The sequence below is a fragment of the Somniosus microcephalus genome, unplaced genomic scaffold (genome assembly GCF_052327205.1).
Source record: "Somniosus microcephalus isolate GS21.2 unplaced genomic scaffold, FLI_Smic_1.0 unresolved_chr2, whole genome shotgun sequence".
In the NCBI taxonomy this organism is placed as follows: Eukaryota; Metazoa; Chordata; class Chondrichthyes; order Squaliformes; family Somniosidae; genus Somniosus; species Somniosus microcephalus.
Window position 1 is genome coordinate 52499710 of NW_028225180.1, and position 18769 is coordinate 52518478.

The 18769-nt window shown below is 46.5% G+C and overlaps 1 protein-coding gene across 1 annotated transcript in view; it reads right to left on the minus strand.

The window, feature by feature from the left end:
- The window catches only part of LOC147092642 (NACHT, LRR and PYD domains-containing protein 3-like), a 901415-nt gene that overhangs the window by 17040 nt on the left and 865606 nt on the right, over positions 1 to 18769 (minus strand). The window contains 3 exon segments of the mRNA XM_085975968.1: positions 844 to 909; positions 1016 to 1184; positions 16022 to 16188. Coding sequence (XP_085832094.1) covers positions 844 to 909; positions 1016 to 1184; positions 16022 to 16188 — 402 coding nt within the window.

Consider the following 18769-nt stretch of genomic DNA (forward strand, 5'->3'; position numbering starts at 1 on the left):
TCCTGCCAGATGTGTATGGGGATTCAGAGTGTATCAGGATCCTGCCAGGTGTATATGGGTTTTCACAGTGTATCGGGATCCTGCCAGGTGTGTATGGGGTTTCACAGTGTATCGAGATCCTACCAGGTGTGTATGGGTTTTCACAGTGTATCGGGATCCTGCCAGGTGTGTATGGGTTTTCACAGTGTATCAGGATCCTGCCAGGTGTGTATGGGTTTTCACAGTGTATCGGGATCCTGCCAGGTGTGTATGGGTTTTCACAGTGCATCAGGATCCTGCCAGGTGTGTATGGGGTTTCACAGTGTATCAGGATCCTGCCAGGTGTTTATGGGGTTTCACAGTGTATCAGGATCCTGCCAGGTGTGTATGGGGTTTCACAGTGTATCAGGATCCTGCCAGATGTGTATGGGGTTTCACAATGTTTCAGGATCCTGCCAGGTGTGTATGTGGTTTCACAGTGTATCGGGATCCTGTCAGGCGTGTATGGGTTTTCACAGTGTATCGGGATCCTGTCAGGTGTGTATGGTGTTTCACAGTCTATCAGGATCCTGCCAGGTGTGTATAAGACTTCACAAGTGATAGAAATCAGCAGCTGGATTTTGTGAAATGAAAACAACGTCCGCATATTTACAGGAAACGTCAGAAATGGCCTGAATTGTATCTTGAGCCTACACAGATTAGTTTTGGATTGATGACAAAGCTAAATGACGTCCAAGCCTATTTGTCCAGTCTTTGAACTTCTGATTCCCAGATTCTGACAACCTCTAAAGAAAGGGTGACAGTCAAACATTCTGATTCTCGGAAGGGAGATAAATGATTTTAAATCTCCATGTCATCACTTACCTTTCAGGTGCCTGGGTATTTCGGATAAACCTCGTGCGATGTCCATGTAATCAAATAGATCAGAACCTGTTTAGATCAAGGAACTTTCATGAAATCAGATCTGTGTAATATTATAGTAAAATCCTCAGTGTTTAAATTAATATTTCAATTCATGTGTGTGATTTTACCGTACCAAGTTCCTGTATTTCTTTCAGTATTTTGTCCAGCTTTGGTACCCCATGGCGCATTTTCACAAAGGATTCCCACATCACCCTTCGGGCCCCAGAGCCTTTTTCCATCACCAGAGTTAGAGGTTTGGAACTGTCCGCCCGGTTTCCCTTCTCCACGAGATCCATGACTTTCTGTGAAGAATAATAATGAATATATTGAGGAGCGGAGTGAGAGATAAACACTGAGAATGAGAAGGAAATGATCTGCACAGTGATGGGATCTCCCAGTTCTTTTGAGCTGAGAAACCAATCACTGGGCCGGGTACTGACCCATTCTGAACATGGGCTGAATATTCTGCAAACATCTTGATCCACCATTAACGGGAAATAAATGTGATGAATTTTAGTTCTCGGAGACTGAGGAATCACTGAGAATCTGCAGCAGTTTTAATGTGATTAGTTTTCTCTCTCCCATCATGTCAAACATGACATCAGCTTACTGATTGACGATATGATACACTCGTTTCTCACATGTTTTCCTGCTGCCCCACTTTGTGATTTCATTAGAAATAAAGCAGCAGCGAGACTGAACTTCAGTTACAGGGAAGGAACGAATCTGAAGTGAGAGAAGCAGCTAGAAAACTGCCCGAGAAATTATCGCTGACTAATTGAAACAATCACTGTTGATGTATAGAGCCGGAGAATCGACCAATGAAAATAAAGATGAAAAATCGAATCATTTGTTCCCTCGGTAATTGAAATGTCTGGCACCCATTATTTGACACACCCGCTGCCGGTATGAAACCTCGGTAACCGGGAACAGATATCCAGCAATGGGGTGGGTGTAGTCAGGGCTTTCATCATCAAAGCTTACATTTATATAACACCTTTAAAGCAGAAAAGAAATAGCCGAAAGGCACTTCACAGAGGTGCAATCAGACAATGGACACAGAGACGGCGAGGTGTGGAGAACGAGAGCGTGTTGGTTATATTACTGGATGAGTAATCCAGAGACAATGGTTCAAATCACATCGTGGATGTTTCCTGAATTTAAATTTATATTCGAGTTTGAAATATTTCAAAAAAAATAGCCGATATTAGTAAAGATTGTCGTAACACCTAATGTCCTTTACGTCTGGTCTATACCTGATTCCGCTCCTTCACCAATGTGGTGGCCTCTGAAATGGCGGAGAAAGCCTCTAGAAAGGAAGATATAGAAGCATAAAATCGGACGGACCGCTCGGCCTCGGCACTGGATTCGGACACGATGAAAGAACTCCAAGCCCAGCCAACCCTGCAAAGCACTCCTCACTAACACCTGGCGACTGGTACCAAAGTGGGGAGAAGTGGACCACACATTAGTCAAACAACAGTGTGACGTAATGATACTGATAAAATCATATTTATTAGCCAACATCTCAGGCTCCTCCATCATCAATCATCGGTATTTCCTGTCCCACCGGCAGAGATGTGGAGTTACTGTTAGAGAGTCCGATTTGAGAACGTTGGACTCATTCCACTAGAGGTGAGCAGAATAAGTGTGCACGTGCTGCAAATCTTCAGATTCTGAAGAGTTACGATTAAAAAAAGTGTTAGATAGTTTCCACTGATTGGTCATAGGGCACATATTTAGGCTAATTCAAAGAATTTGCGGTGAAGGTTGATACATTTATTTAAACTCGAGGTGGTTAGAAAGCATAATTCAATCACACAAACTATTGAGGAAGCAAGTTGACAATTTTTTGAAAAAATCTATTTCTATTGCTGCGTGGATCGAAAGGAATGTTGGAGTATGGGGAGTGAACACAAGATTACACCTGGACTAATTGGGATACTAACCATAATACGGTTAGCAGGAGGTTGGGATTAGATGGGGTTTTTAAGGATACCAAATGGACAGGAAATTGTGATTAGATCCAGTGGGATATTAACAGTAATGGTAGGAAGCAGGAGATTGGGATAACACCAGGTGGAATATAAACGGTAATGAGTCGTGAGCAGGATGTTCGGATTAAACTGGGTGGAATATTAATGGTAATGGGTAGTGTAAAGTCCGCGCCTCAATAATACACGGACTTCGGGAGAACAGTTTAACAGGTACTTTACTTAACAGGAGGGCAACGTCAGACTGAAATACAGAAGCCTGCTAGGGCCTTTTATACAGGGGTGGTCACTGCCAGTACTGCAGTCTAAAACCAGTTCTTCCCTTAAAGGTACATACACAACAATTCCTCCCCTTTTAGATAAACAGTACATTACTTTCATTTAACAACTAAATAATAACTAATTACAACTTTCTGGATATTATACACATCAACTGAAATAAGCATTTATAAGTTCAGTCTTTGAGGAGGCTTTCTGATCCTGACTGGATAGCGCCTTTCTCGAGTATCCTGTTCTTGCGGCGAAGCTGATTCTGGTTCATGGTCACTGGTTGGTTCGTCAGCTTCCAATACCACTGCTTCTGAGGTAGACGCAACCTGTACTTCAGGTTGATTACCAGGTGCACCTTCTCGTGGCACGGGTTTGGCTTGTTCCTATGACTCTAGAATCTGGTCAGCATGGCGCCTCACAATGCTCTCTCCAACGTCCACTGTGTACATTAGTGGTCCCTGCTGTGTGCATATCGTTCCTGGCTGCCATTTTTCTGTTCGGTAGTCGCGGGCCAAGACTGGTTGCCCTACCTTTAAGCTCCGGGTTGGCTTCTCATTTATGTGCTGGAATTGCTTATCCTCAACATCTCGTCTTATGTTTGTTTTGAGCAAATCCAGGTGACATCCTAGCCTTCGGTAGAAGAACAGTATGGCTGGAGCTTGGTTGGTTCCTGCATGTGTCCCATTCCAGTAAGCAAACAAGAAACTATCCACCTTGTGTTGTGGTGGTATGTCGTCATTATACATTGCTTTATGGCCTTTTTAAAGGTCTGAACAAAACTCTCAGCCAATCCATTTGTGGCTGGATGATATGGGACAGATGTGTAATGTTTCACCCCATTATTCTTCAGGAACCTCCGGAAATCCTCAGACACAAACTGTGGCCCATTGTCGGAGCAAATCTGCTCTGGCAACCCATTCCTGGCGAAGATGGTTCTTAGGACTGCAATACTTTTCTCCGTGGTGGTGGAGGACATTTTAATGACCTCTGGCCATTTCGAATGGGCGTCCACAGCGATTAGAAACATTGAGTCCATAAATGGACCAGCAAAATCAATGTGTACCCATTGCCATGGAGATGAGGGCCACTCCCATGGATGTAGCGGGGCCTGTGGTGGAGCGTATTGGACCTTCTGGCATCCTGTGCATCTCTTGGTCATATCCTCGAGTTCTTTATCGATTCCCGGCTACCACACAAACGCCCTGGCTAGGCTCTTCATTTTTACCCCTCCCAGATGATGCTCATGAAGCTCATTGAGCACTCTATCTCTCAACTTGGGTGGAATTACCACTCGGGATCCACGCATCAATGTTCCCCGGCACACTGACAGCTGTTCTCACCTTGGCGAGAATGCTGGCAACAGTGAGTCGCCATATGCTGGCCAGCCCTTCACTGTCAAATCGTAGACCCGAGAGAGTGTCGGGTCATTTTGGGTTTCCTTCTCTATACTCGAGTTTGTAACAGGCAAACATTCGACTATGGTCGCATGGAATATCTCAACAGGGTCCACTGCACGTGTTTCTTCTACCGTAGGCAACGGTAGGCACGACAGCCCATCAGCATTTCCATGCTGTTTCGTACCCTTGTACTATATGTCGTACTGAGGTGCCCCTAGAAAAAGTGACCATCTTTGCAGCCGTTGCGCCGTCATCACCGGAACGCCCTGCTTTGGGTTAAAAATCGAGACATGGGGCTAATGATCAGTCAGCAGGGTGAATTTCTGCCCGTGCAGATAGTGATTGAACTTCTTCACCCCCCACACCAGGCTGAGGGCCTCCCTGTCAATCTGGGCGTAGTTATGCTCGGCTGAGGTTAGCGAGCGCGACGCAAAGGCTATTGGCCTCTCTGAACCGTCACGGAATTAGTATGACAGTACCGCTTCAATGCCATAGGGTGACGCATCACATGCCAACCGAATCGGTAGTGTTGGGTTGTAGTGGGCCAATACTTCTTTTGAAGTGATTAGGCATTTACATTCCTGAAAGGCAAGCTTACACTCATCACTCCATTTCCATGTCACTCCAGTTTGCAGCAGGGCATTCAGTCGGTGCAGAATTGTAGATAAATTCGGCAAGAACTTATGGTAGTAGTTCACCAACCCGAGGAACGACCTCAGTTGCGACACATTTTCCGGTGCTGGAGCCTTGACGACAGCCTCAATCTTGTCCGGCGACTTATGTAACCCTTCCTCAACAATCATGTGGCCACAATACGAGATTTGTCTCCTGAATAACTCGCATTTGGGGTGGTTGGCTCGTAGCCCATATTCCTGTAATCTCGTGAGCACCTGCTCCAGGTTGCAAAGGTGTTCATTGTCATTTTCGCCCATAACCAGGATGTCGTCCAAATAACACTGGGCCCCCGGGATCCCTTGCAGGACTTGTTCCATTGCCCTCTGCCAAATAGCGGGGGCCGATGCTACCCCGAATACCAGTCGATTGTACTGGTAAAGGCCTTTGTGAGTGTTTATTGTGAAGTATTTTCTAGATGCTTCTTCCACCTCCATTTGTAGATACGCTTGAGCCAGATCAATCATTGTAAAACGTTTCCCTCCAGATAGTGAGGCAAAAATATCTTCTATCCGCGGAAGTGGATACTGTACTGTGTGCAGGACTGGGTTCACAGTCACCTTGAAGTCCCCACAGATGCGAACCTTCTTTGGCTCCCCAGGCGTGCTGCTCAATACTTTCTTCATTACAGGAACGATGGGTGTGGCCCACTCGCTCCAGTCCACCTTGGACAGCACACCCGAATGCTCCAGACTCTCCAGTTCAGCTTCAACGGCTGGACGGATCACGTATGGCACCGGTCTGGCCTTGAAAAATTTTGGGTTTACATTATCCTCAATCTTTATGGTTGCCTTTACTCCTTTTAGAGTCCCAAGTCCTTGCTGCATCACCTCTTCTGCGTCAGATAGAATTTGTGACAGACATCCAGGTGCGATGTCATCATCCTTTTTGTCAGTCACAGTTAGCGACAGAATGGAATGCCAATCCAATTGTATCTTTCGGATCCATTCACGTCCCAATAATGGTGGTCTTCCATCTCGTAGTATATACATATATAGTTTCTGTGTTTCCTTGCCGTTATATTTAAGTGGCACCCTTATTTTTCCTCTGGGGTAGACCTTTTGCCCCGTGTATGTCTTCAATACAATGGACGTGTCCTTTAAGGGTATGTGTGAGAATAGCTGCTCATAGTCTTGTCGATTCATGACAGTTACGGCTGATCCTGTGTCCAATTCCATCTTTACTGGGGACCCTGTTATCATGAGGGTGGCCCAAATGGTTCGGTGATCTTCCTTTGCGATCACGTTGTGTAACTTTAGACAACTTCGTCCCCTGCTCCCGGAGTCCTTATCACTCTCCTGATCTTCCGAACTACTGTCTGTTGGTTTCTTTACTTTCCTGAACTGTTCCTTAGTAGTTCTTGTCGTGTTGGTTTTCTTTCCCGACCTGCAGACTCTTGCTATATGTCCCATTTTTCCGCATTGCCTGCATACTTTGTCCTTAAACAAGCAGTCCTTCTGCTCATGGGCTGTTTTGCCGCAGCGATAGCAGTTTTCTGCTCCATACGCCATTTCGTTAGTGCTGTATTCTTGTGGTTTCTGTTGTTTTTTCCGCAGCTCCCCGTGCTGCTGCTTCGTAGGATACTGCCATGCTAAAAGCCTGTTCTAGCGTCAGGTCCTTTTTTGAAAGTAGTCGTTTCTGGGTTCCTTCACTCTGGAGCCCGCAGTCAAACTTATCCCGTAAGGTGTCTGCCAGTCCTGCTCCGAACTGGCAGTGCTTCGATAACTTGCATAGTTCCATAAGGTAGTCAGCATTGTTCTCATCTTTGTGCTGGTTTCTTTTATGCAACTTGAATCTTTCTGCTATCAGCAGCGGTGTAGGGTTTAGGTGTTCCTGTAATATATTAACAATTTCCTCAGAACTTTTCTCCATTGGTTTAGCTGGGGTAATTAAATTTCGTAACAAGCCATATGTACTCGCGCCCATCAAATTCAATAATACCGATGCCCTCTTCCCATCGGCCACCTCATTTGCCTTGCAGTATGCTTCAATTCTTTCCACATACGTGGTCCAGTCTTCTACCTCGTTGTCGAAAGCAGTGATACTGCCACTGTTCGGCATCTTGGGTGATTTAAAATGGTGCCTCCCGCTCTTTTTCTTCTTCCCCAATGGAATAAAATGGCGCCTCCCGCGCTTTTCCTTCTTCCCCAACAGGATAAAATGGCGCCTCCCGCGCTTTTCCTTCTTCCCCTTGCTGCCGCGCTGCTCCTAGCATTCTACAGGGTAATGGCAGCGACTCGCGGCTTCGGCGCGTCTCGCTTTCCTTCCCCCCCGTTTATTTCCACTCCGCTGCCCGGTTCTTGAGCACCAACCGTGCCCTGTGCACTCCACCCTCTCTCTCTCTTGTTTTCTTTTCCCAGCGATGCTGCGTGGCTTGTTTGTAGAGCCGCTCAATCGAGCTTGAGCCCGCTGCAGTCTGGAAGGGTCAGCGCACTACCTGCCACCAGCACGATTTGCTGGAACACTTCAACTGGGGAGCTAAGCACAGCTCTCCACAGTCTCTCCCGCAATCATCCGAACACCGATGAATTCTTTGGGCGGTTGCCCGCGGTGGACGCCCGTTACTCAGACTACGACCTCCAAGAAATCTCCTCTCAGGGCGAGATCCCCCTGAGATGATGCCACACTGCAGGTGAGTTCGAACTTACTCATCGCCACTGTAATGTCCGCGCCTCAATAATACACGGACTTCGGGAGAACAGTTTAACAGGTACTTTACTTAACAGGAGGGCAACGTCAGACTGATATACAGAAGCCTGCTAGGGCCTTTTATACAGGGGTGGTCACTGCTGGTACTGCAATCTAAAACCAGTTCTTCCCTTAAAGGTACATACACAACAGGTAGTAAGCAGGAGATTGGGATTAGACTAGATGGGATATTATCTGTAATGGGTAGTGAGCAGGAGATTGGGATTAGACTAGGTGGGATGTTATCTGTAATGGGTGGTGAGGAGGAGGTTGGGATTAGACTAGGTGGGATATTAACGGTAATGGGTAGTGAGCAGGAGATTGGGATTAGACTAGGTGGAATATTATCTGTAATGGGTGGTGAGCAGGAGCTTGGGATTAGACTAGGTGGGATATTAACGGTAATGGGTAGTGAGCAGGAAGTTGGGATTGGACTAGGCGGAATATTAATGGTAATGGGTAGTGAGCAGGAGATTGGGATTAGACTAGGTGGGATATTAACGGTAATGGGTAGTGAGCAGGTGATTGGGATTAGACTAGGTGGGATATTAACGGGAATGGGTAGTGAGCAGGAGATTGGGATGAGAGTAAATTGCCGATGTTGCGTCCGTGTATAATAAGACACAGACTGCGGAGAACGGTACAACAGGTGTTTACTCAACGTGGCTCACACTGCAACTGCCTGTACAGATTACTACTCAGTGCTATATACAGGTGTGGTCACTGCCGGTAGTACAGTATATATATGAGCTGTAAAAAGTAGTTCCCCCCTTAAAGGTATATACATTACAATTCCTCCCCTTTTAGATTAACCAGACCATAACACTCATTTAACAATTAAATATCAAACTAATTACAATTAACACTTTAAACATGCAACATTAGCTGAAAATAGTCTATTTATATATTCAGTCTTTGGGGAGTCTTCCTTATCCTTTCTGGATAGCGCCTTTCCCAAGTGTCTTGCTCTTGGTGTGGAGGCGATTCTGGCCCCCTGTCGTCAGTTGGTTCATCAGCTCCCGATGCTACTGTTTCTGGGGTAGATGCGACCTGTACGTCGGGTTCATCACCAGGTACGTATGGGCGAGGCATGGGGTTGAATTGTTCCTGTGGTTGTAGGATCTGGTCAGCATGGCGTCTCACGATGCTCTCCCCAACGTCCACTGTGTACATTAGTGGGCCCTGCCGTGTTCATATCATTCCTGGCTGCCATTTTTCTGTTCGGTAGTCGCGGGCCAAGACTGGTTGCCCTACATTTAAGCTCCTTTTTGGCTTCTCATGGATGTGCTGGAATTGCTTACTCTCAACATCTCTTCATACGTTTGGTCTGAGCAAATCCAGGCGAGATCTTAACCTTCGGTTAAAGAACATCATGGCTGGGGCCTGGTTGGTGCCTGCATGTGTCGCATTCCGGGAGGCGAGCAGGAAATTGTCCACCTTGTGCTGCAGCGGAATGTTGTCATTGTACATAGCCTTTATTGCCTTCTTAAAGGTTTGTACGAACCTCTCAGCCAATCCATTTGTGGCTGGATGATACGGGGCGGATGTGTAATGCCTTACCCCATTCTTTTTCAAGAACCTCCGGAACTCTTCGGACACCAACTGTGGTCCGTTGTTGGAGCAAATCTGTTCTGGCAAGCCATTCCTGGCAAAAATGGTCCGTAGGACTGCAATAGTTTTCTCCGTGGTGGTGGAGGACATTTTGATGACCTCAGGCCATTTCGAGTGTGCATCCACGGCTATTAAAAACATTGAGTCCATGAATGGACCAGCAGAATCAATATGCGCCCGTTGCCATGGAGATGAGGGCCACTCCCATGGGTGTAGAGGGTCCTGTGGTGGTGCATTTTGGACTTTCTGGCATCCTGAGCAGCTCTTGGTCAGTTCCTCGATTTGTTTATCGATTCCCGGCCACCACACATAAGCCCTGGCTAGGCTTTTCATTTTCACCCCTCCCAGATGACCCTCATGAAGCTCATTGGTCAGTCTATCCCTTAACTTGGGTGGAATTACCACTTGGGATCCACACATCAAGGTCTCCCGGCACACTGACAGCTGTTTTCTCCTTGTCGAGAATGCTGGCAACAGTGAGTCGGCATGTGCTGGCCAACCCTTCACCGTCAAATCATATACCCGAGACAGTGTCGGGTCCTTTTGGGTTTCCTTTTCGATACAAGCGTTAGTTACCGGTAGGTTTTCAACTATAGTCGAATGGAATATTTCGACAGTATCCACTGCTGGTGCTTCCTCCGCAGCAGGCAGTGGCAGGCGTGATTGCCCATCAGCATTTCCATGCTGTTTCCTGCCCTTATATTCAATCTCATAGTGGTGTGCCCCTAGAAAAAGTGACCATCTTTGTAATCGTTGGGCAGTCATCACCAGAACGCCCTTCTTCGGATTAAAAATGGAGACAAGAGGCTGGTGATCAGTCAGCAAGGTGAATTTCTGCCCGTGCAGATAGTGATTGAACTTTTTCACTCCCCACTCTAGGCTGAGGGCCTCCCTGTCAATCTGGGTGTAGTTACGCTCGGCTGAGGTTAGTGATCGTGACGCAAACGCTATTGGCCTCTCTGAGCCGTCCGAGAATTTGTGCGACAGCACCGCTCCAATGCCGTAGGTTGACGCATCACATGCCAACCGAATTGATAATGCCGGGTTGTAATGGGCCAATACCTCTTTCGATGTGATTAGTGTTTTGCTCTTCTGGAAAGCTCGTCTACATTCGTCACTCCACTTCCATGGCACCCCAGTTTGCAGTAGGGTGTTCAGTGGGTGTAGTATTGTAGAAAGATTTGGCAAGAACTTATGGTAGTAGTTTACCAGGCCGAGGAACGACCTCAGTTGTGACACATTTTCCGGTGCTGGAGACTTGACTACTGCCTCAAACTTCTCTGGGGACTTATGTAACCCCTCTTGATCGGTAACGTGGCCACAATACGAGATCTGCTTTCTAAAAAACTCGCATTTGTGGCGGTTAGCTCGGAGCCCATATTCCTGCAATCTAGTGAGCTCCTGCTCCAGGTTGGCAAGGTGATCACTGTCATTTTCGCCCGTGACCAGGATGTCGTCCAAATAACACTGGGTCCCTGGTGTCCCTTGCAGGACTTGTTCCATTGCCCTCTGCCAAATAGCCGGAGCTGATGCAACCCCGAATACCAGCCGGTTGTATTGGTAGAGACCTTTATGGGTGTTGATTGTGAGGTATTTTTTTGAGGCTTCTTCTACCTCCATTTGAAGATACGCCTGGGCCAGATCAATCTTAGTGAAACGTTTCCCTCCAGATAGTGAGGTGAAAATATCTTCAATCCACGGAAGTGGATATTGTACAGTGTGAAGGCCGGGTCACTGTTACATTAAAGTCCCCACAGATGCGAACCTTCCTTGGTTCCCCAGGCGTGCTGCTCAACGACTTTTTCATCACAGGGATGATGGGTGTAGCCCACTCGCTCCAGTCTACCTTGGACAGTACACCTGAATGTTCCAGACTCTCCAGCTCTGCTTCGATGGCTGGGCGGATCGCATAAGGTACCGGTCTGGCCTTAAAACATTTTGGGCTTCCGTTTTCTTCAATTTTAATCGTCGCTGTCATGCCTTTTAGTGTTCCAAGTCCTTGCTGGAACACTTCTTTCGCGTCAGTTAGGATCTTTGACAGTCGCCCAGGTGTGACGTCGTCATCCTATTTGGCAGCCACAGTCAGTGCCTGTATGGAATGCCAATCCAGTTGTATTTTCTGGATCCATTCACGTCCCAGTAATGGTGGTCCTCCATCTTGCAATACATACAGGTTTAGTTTTGGTGTTTCCTTACCGTTATATATAACGGTCACCCTTATTTTTCCTTTGGGGTAGACTTTTTGCTCCATGTGCGTCTTCAAAATTATTTTTGTTTCTCTCAATGGTATGTGTGAGAATGGCCGCTCGTAGTCCCGTCGGTTTATGCCTGTTAGGGCTGATCCTGTGTCCAATTCCGTCTTTACCTTGACTCCTGCTAACTTGAGAGTGACCCAAATGGTTCGGTGATCCTCCATTGTGATCACATTATATAGTTTCAGACAACTCAGTTCCCTGCTTTCGGAGTTGTTATCACTCTTTTGTTCGTCTGAACTATTCTCCATCATCTTATGTACCTTCTTGTACTTTCCTTTGGTAGGTTTCTTATTGCTGGTTTTCTTTCCCGACCTGCAGACTCGTGCTATGTGTCCTACTTTTCCACACTGTCTGCACACTTTGTCTTTGAACCAGCTATCATTCTGGTCGTGTGTTGTTCTGCCGCAGCGATAGCACTTCTCTGTTCCATATGACATTTCGTTTGTGCCATATTCTTGCGGTCTCTGTTGTATCGCTGCAGCGCCCCGTGGTGCTGCTTCATATGATACCGCAATGCTGAAAGCCTTTTCCAGCGTAAGGTCCTTTTCAGATAAAAGCCGTTTCTGGGTTCCTTCCCTTTGAAGCCCACACACAAACCTGTCCCATAAGGTAACTGCCAGTCCCGCTCCAAACTGGCAGTGTTTCGATAGTTTGCGCAGTTCTGTTAAATAATCAGCATTGCTTTCATCCTTATGCTGGTTCTGTTTGTGAAACTTGAATCTTTCTGCTATCAGCAGCGGTGTGGGGTTTAAATGTTCCTTTAGTATCGTTACTATGTCTTCAAAACTCTTCCATTGGCTTCGTTGGGGTTACTAGATTTCGTAATAAACCATACGTCTTTGCACCCATTAAAATTAACAATACCGACGCTTTCTTGTCATCTGACACCTCATTTGCCTTGCAGTACATCTCTATTCGTTCGACATATGTAGTTCAATCTTCGACTTCATTGTCAAATGCGGTGATACTGCCACTCTTCAGCATTTTGGGTGTGGTTTAAAATGGCGTCTCCCAATGGCTTAAAATGGCGTCTCCCGCGCTTTCCGTCATCCCCCGCTGCTGCCAACGCCGCTCCCGGCGGTTCTCGTGGCAATGGCAGCGCCCTGTAGGTTTCGCGCGCTTCTCCTGCGCTGCTGCCAACGCCACTCTCGGCGGTCCTTGTGGCAATGGCGGCGCCTCGCGGGTTTCTTCTCGTCTCTCTCTCCCTCTCTCCAATGCTGCTCGGTCCCTGAACACCGGCTGCGCCCTGTGCGCTCTGCCCTCTCTCTCTCTCCCCCATCGACGCTGCTCGGCCCTTTGCTCTGCCGCTCGGTCGGGCTCTAGCCCGCCGCTGTCCGGGAAGGGTCTGCGCACTACCTGTTGCCAGCCCATTTCACTGGACCACCTCGACTGGAAAGCCAAGCCTGGCTCTCGACAGCCTCCCCAGCAATTCTCGAGTCTCTGCTGGATGACTGGGCGGTTGCCCGTGGTCGACGCCCGAGTCTCTGGCCTCGACCTCCAATCCACTGATCTCCAGGAACGAATCCCCGGGAGGTGATGCAGAGTTGCAGGTAGGTTCGAACCTGCCTCGTCACCAATGTTGCGTCCGTGTCTAATAAGACACAGACTGTGGAGAATGGTACAACAGGTGTTTACTCAACGTGGCTCACACTGCAACTGCCTGTACAGATTACTACTCAGTGCTATATACAGGTGTGGTCACTGCCGATACTACAGTATACATGAGCTGTAAAAAGTAGCTCCCCCCTTAAAGGTATATACATTACAGCCGAGAATATCAACTTGGAAAGTTGGCAGCAGGTCGACCGTCCATTATTCGCTCTGCCCGATTATCATTTCCATTTAGTTCTATTCCATTAAAGGTAACTGACAGAACAGTACAGGCTGCTTGCTGTAATTTTCTGAAGTGCTCTCCCAGGGAGTGACGCTCCACGACAGGTTCTACCTCCAGCATTGCGTCTCCGCCGAAGTTGGAATTGACCCCCAGTGATGCAGGGGGATGAAAAACCTGCACAACATCAGGTTTTCAATCCTCATTTTTTGGGGGTTAGTTTCCCTTTTTGGGTCTCATACATTTTAATCATTTTACCATTTGTTTTTGCTCTTGAAATGCCTCTCATTTACTGTGCAGATGATTCTTCTCGTTTCTCAGTTCGTTAATTTCCATTAAGTATCTTCTTGGTCAATAAACTCATACTTTGGTTCTGTATTCACAAAGGAGGACACAAATAACCGCCCAGGAATATCGGCAAACATGGGGACTAATGAGAGGGAGGAGCTGACAGAAATTAGTATCTCTAGGGATATGGTGTTGGGTAAGTTGAGGGGACTGAAGGCCGACAAATCCCCGGGGCCTGATAAACTACATCCTAGGGTACTTAAGGAGGTGGCCGTGGAGATAGCAGATGCTCTAAGGATCATCTTCCGGAACTCCATTGACTCGGGAACAGTACCCGTGGATTGGAGGGTAGCTAATGTTACCCCAATATTTAAAAAGGGGGGTAGAGAGAAAGCAGGGAATTATAGACCAGTAAGCCTTACATCGGTTGTGGGCAAAATGCTAGAGTCCATTATTAAGGATAAAATAGCGGAGCACTTGACAAATGGGGAAAGGATCGGACAGAGTCAACATGGATTTACAAAGGGTAAATCGTGTTTGACTAATCTGCTGGAATTTTTTGAGGAAGTAACTGGTAAAATAGATGGGGGAGAGCCAGTGGATGTGGTGTACCTTGACTTCCAGAAAGCCTTCGATAAGGTTCCACACAAAAGATTATCATGCAAAATTAAGGCTCATGGAATTGGGGGCAAAGTATTAACGTGGATAGAGAACTGGCTGGCGGATAGAAAACAGAGAGTTGGAATAAACGGCTCGTTTTCGGAGTGGCAGGCAGTGACCAGCGGGGTGCCGCAAGGATCTGTCCTGGGACCCCAGCTGTTCACAATATATATAAATGATCTGGATCAGGGAATTGGATGCAATATTTCCAAATTCGCTGACGACACTAAACTAGGAGGAGGGGTGGGCTCTGATGAGGATGTCAGGAGGCTACAGTGCGATTTGGACAGGTTGGGGGAATGGGCGGATACGTGGCAGATGCACTATAATGTGGATAAATGCGAGGTTATCCACTTTGGGGGGAAAAACAGGAGGGTAGATTATTATCTAAATGGCAATAGATTGGGAGATGGGGAAGTGCAGAGGGACCTGGGTGTTCTTGTGCACCAGTCACTGAAGGAGAGCATGCAGGTGCAACAGGCGATTAAGAAGGCAAATGGTATGTTGGCCTTCATATCAAGGGGGTTCGAGTATAGGAATAGGGATACCTTACTACAGCTGTACAAGGTGCTGGTGAGACCGCATCTGGAGTATTGTGTACAGTTTTGGTCGCCCCATCTGCGGAAGGATGTTCTTGCCATGGAAAGAGTGCAACGGCGATTCACCAGGCTGATACCTGGAATGGCGGGAATGACCTACGAAGAGAGATTACATAGTTTGGGCTTGTACTCACTGGAGTTTAGAAGATTGAGAGGGGAACTCATCGAAACATATAAAATTATGGCAGGCCTGGACAGGCTGAATTCAGAGAGAATGTTTCCAATGGCCGGTGAGCACAGAACCAGGGGCCACAGTCTAAAAATAGCGGGCAAATCATTTAAAACAGAGATGAGGAAGAATTTCTTCACTCAAAGAGTGGTGAGCCTGTGGAATTCCCTGCCACAGAGGGCTGTGAAGGCTAATTCAATAAATATTTTCAAGAGAGAATTGGATATATTTTTGAAGGCTAAGGGGATTAAGGGTTACGGAGAAAAGGCGGGGACGGGGTACTGAACTGGTAAGATCAGCCATGATCTCATTGAATGGCGGAGCAGGCTCGAAGGGCCGAATGGCCTACTCCTGTTCCTATCTCTATGTATCTATGTATCTATGTACCTTCCATTTAATCTCTGTTAGTTGCCTCTGGTCGCTCCTTTTCCCAGTTCCACTAAAACTGTCTCCCTTTGTTTTCAGTCCACACAAGAGTTGTACCCGAAGCGTTCCCCTGTTCTTCGTAGAGATACTGTCGGATCCGCTGGGTATTTTCACCTCTTCATATCATTGTTTCAGATTCACAATATTTTCAGTTTTATCTATTTCTTTCCTATTTGACCTGTTTCTCTTTGGTAACATTCTATGATACTAAGATCTGATTTCCTGTTAGTTCCCCGATTTTTAAGTAATCCAAACTCATTCTGTGTCCCTCCCACTCACCCGATGTTCCTGTCCACTGAAATGCCTCTCGTATGTTAACAACGAGCTGACTCCATCCACCCCTCCATCAATCGCCTGTTGCAGTCTGTCCCGGTAGAATTTTGTGAACTGGAACAGCTGGTAATCGTTGCACTTTGTCAAGAACTCCGTGATTGTAGAGTTCGGATCTGTGAACACAAATGAAGAAAACTAAACACATTATCCACTTTCTGCCCAGCTGCGACATTTCATCTTACACCAAACGGCTAAAGCTTCCTGTGAGTCACATTAACAAACACCTTCCGAAAATCCATACGCACGTCATGTACAACATTCCTTTGCCCTGTATAGTCACATCTCAACACAACTGCATCTTATTGTGTTGGCAGATTGGCCTCATGATTGGCAAATGATGTTTATCTTGGATAAGTGCAGCGTTGCGCCTGTGGGCAGGGCGAATGCTCAACATTCATACACCCTTCATAGAGAAGCATTGAAGAAGGGGGAGAAAGGAAGATCTGGGCATTCTAGTGCATACATCTCTAAAGGTACAGGAGCAATGCTGTGAAGTGATAGCTAGAGCAAAGAGGGTGTTGGGGTGCATTCATAGGGTAATTGGGTATAAGAGGACCTCTTTTGTCCTAGTACAAGACCTTGGTAAAGGCTTCACTTGGAATATTGTGTCCAGTTTTGGTCTCCTCACATGGTGGGTGATATTGAGGCTTTGAAACTGTTGCAGAGGAGGGACATTAGACTAATTCCCAGTATAAAGCAACTTAGTTATCAAGATAGGCTAAGAGTTTGGACTCTACACTTTAGAGAAGCAAAGACTTAGTGGTGATCTGATTGAGATTTATAAGATGATGAAGGGAATAGATTGTGTTCCAGTTGACAGTGTTAGGGTTAGGTTAGGGAGGGTCAGGGGTCACAATTTTAAGTTGTGCAAGGCCAGATTAAAGTTTGATGTCAGGAGAAGGTTCTTTCCCCAGAGAACAGTCGACCTCTGGAACAGAATACCTTCTCTGGCAGTGGACGCTGACTGGCTGATTTCCTTCAGGCGAGAGCTGAACCTGTTCCTGTTTGGTGCGGACATCACGTCTTACAACAGGAAGGAACTTCCGGGAATACAGTGTAAGATTGATCCGCTGGACTACTTTCAATCGCCTAGATGGGTCGGAGAGGAATTTCCCATATTATAATCCCCCAAATTGGCCTGTGTTTTCACCTGTGTTTTTTTCCACCAGATCATCACATGGTTTTGTTTGGGATAGGGCGACAAAGTATCGATAAAGTTTTGCAATTGCCTGGGAAAGTCTGGCTGGTCCAAAGGGTCTTCACCTGTCTGTCATTGTTCGTAAAATTGTCATATACGACTTTTCTACAGCTAATTCATTCCAGCCTCCCCTCATCATCCTCTTTATCACTAACTGCTCACGAATTCGAACTGGATTAACGGATTTGAGGAGTTTTGACACAATAGTCTCTGGTTACCAGATTGATCCTCTCTCCACATTATAACAGAATCATCACTTCGGCTCCTTCAGTCCACCTGTATATCTTTGATATTAAACGTGGGTTGAAATGCTGTGCTCAGTCCATCCTATCTCCTCTCTGACTTCCTTTAACAGCCTGGGGTGCATTATTTCTGAGCCCAGTGACTTCTCCACCTCAGCTATTTTTCTCAGATCTAAATCCTCCTCTACAGTGATCTCTAACTGTGGACCCACATCCTCCTCTAGTACATCAACATTTTCACTTCAACCATCATTTTAGAAAGTAAAGGAAATATTTTTTATCTCCCCAAAATTGCATCCTCCACAACTAGTTTCCCCAGTTCCCCCTCTATCTGCCCTCCACTGCTTGCTGGCCTGAAAAAACCCACTGAGAATTGTACTGTCTCCCTTCCTATTGCTGAACTGCATACATATGGATTCCATCTTAGCATTGCTCCCTGGAACACCCTTATGTTCTAAACCTCTCCGCCTCTCTCTCCTCCTTTCAGACGTTCCTTAAACCTTAACTCTTTGAGCAAGCTTTTGCTCACCTGTCCTAATATCTCCTTGTGACTCGGTGTCAAATTTTGATTGACAGCACTCCTATGAAGCACATTGAGACGTTTTACCTTTTACAACATTAAAGGTGCTGTACAAACGCAAGTTTGTTGTTGTTGTTCTTGCGCTGTCATAGAATGCTTTATTAATACTGGCGTCCACAAATTGTTTGCACATCCCTCAATATGTTATCACCAAGAGCATTTCCCTCTGAATTCTGTGAAAACCCAGGCCCTCTCTTTTAAATACTAGATCACATCTCTCATGCTTCTGAATGTTTGGAATGATCTGTACACTCACATACACAACACTGAATATTAGCTCCAACGTTTGGAATGTTGACTCGTCCCGGTGTATTATATTTTGTTAAATCAAGTGACTTTATCTCTCACTATTTCAAATCCTCCTTCCCATTCCTTGCCAATAACTTTTCACTGTTTGTTAAATCTTCTGTTTCAGCTGCAACGTTTTTATTAATTCCACTCCCTAGTCTCAGAACCGGAGATTTCACACTCTCCAGTCACATTGCCTGATCCCCTCCCACTGCTCCATTCACCTTATCAGTAAAACCATTATTGCTTGTCAGTACAGATGGCGGCCGTCCCTTCCCTCCTCCCTGAACTCACCCTCGTGCCCCAAGAAAGTGAACCCTTCCCTCCTGCCCAGCCCTGCAGCCGCACATTGACCTGCCTCATATTTCCCTCCTGAAGCAGCCCAG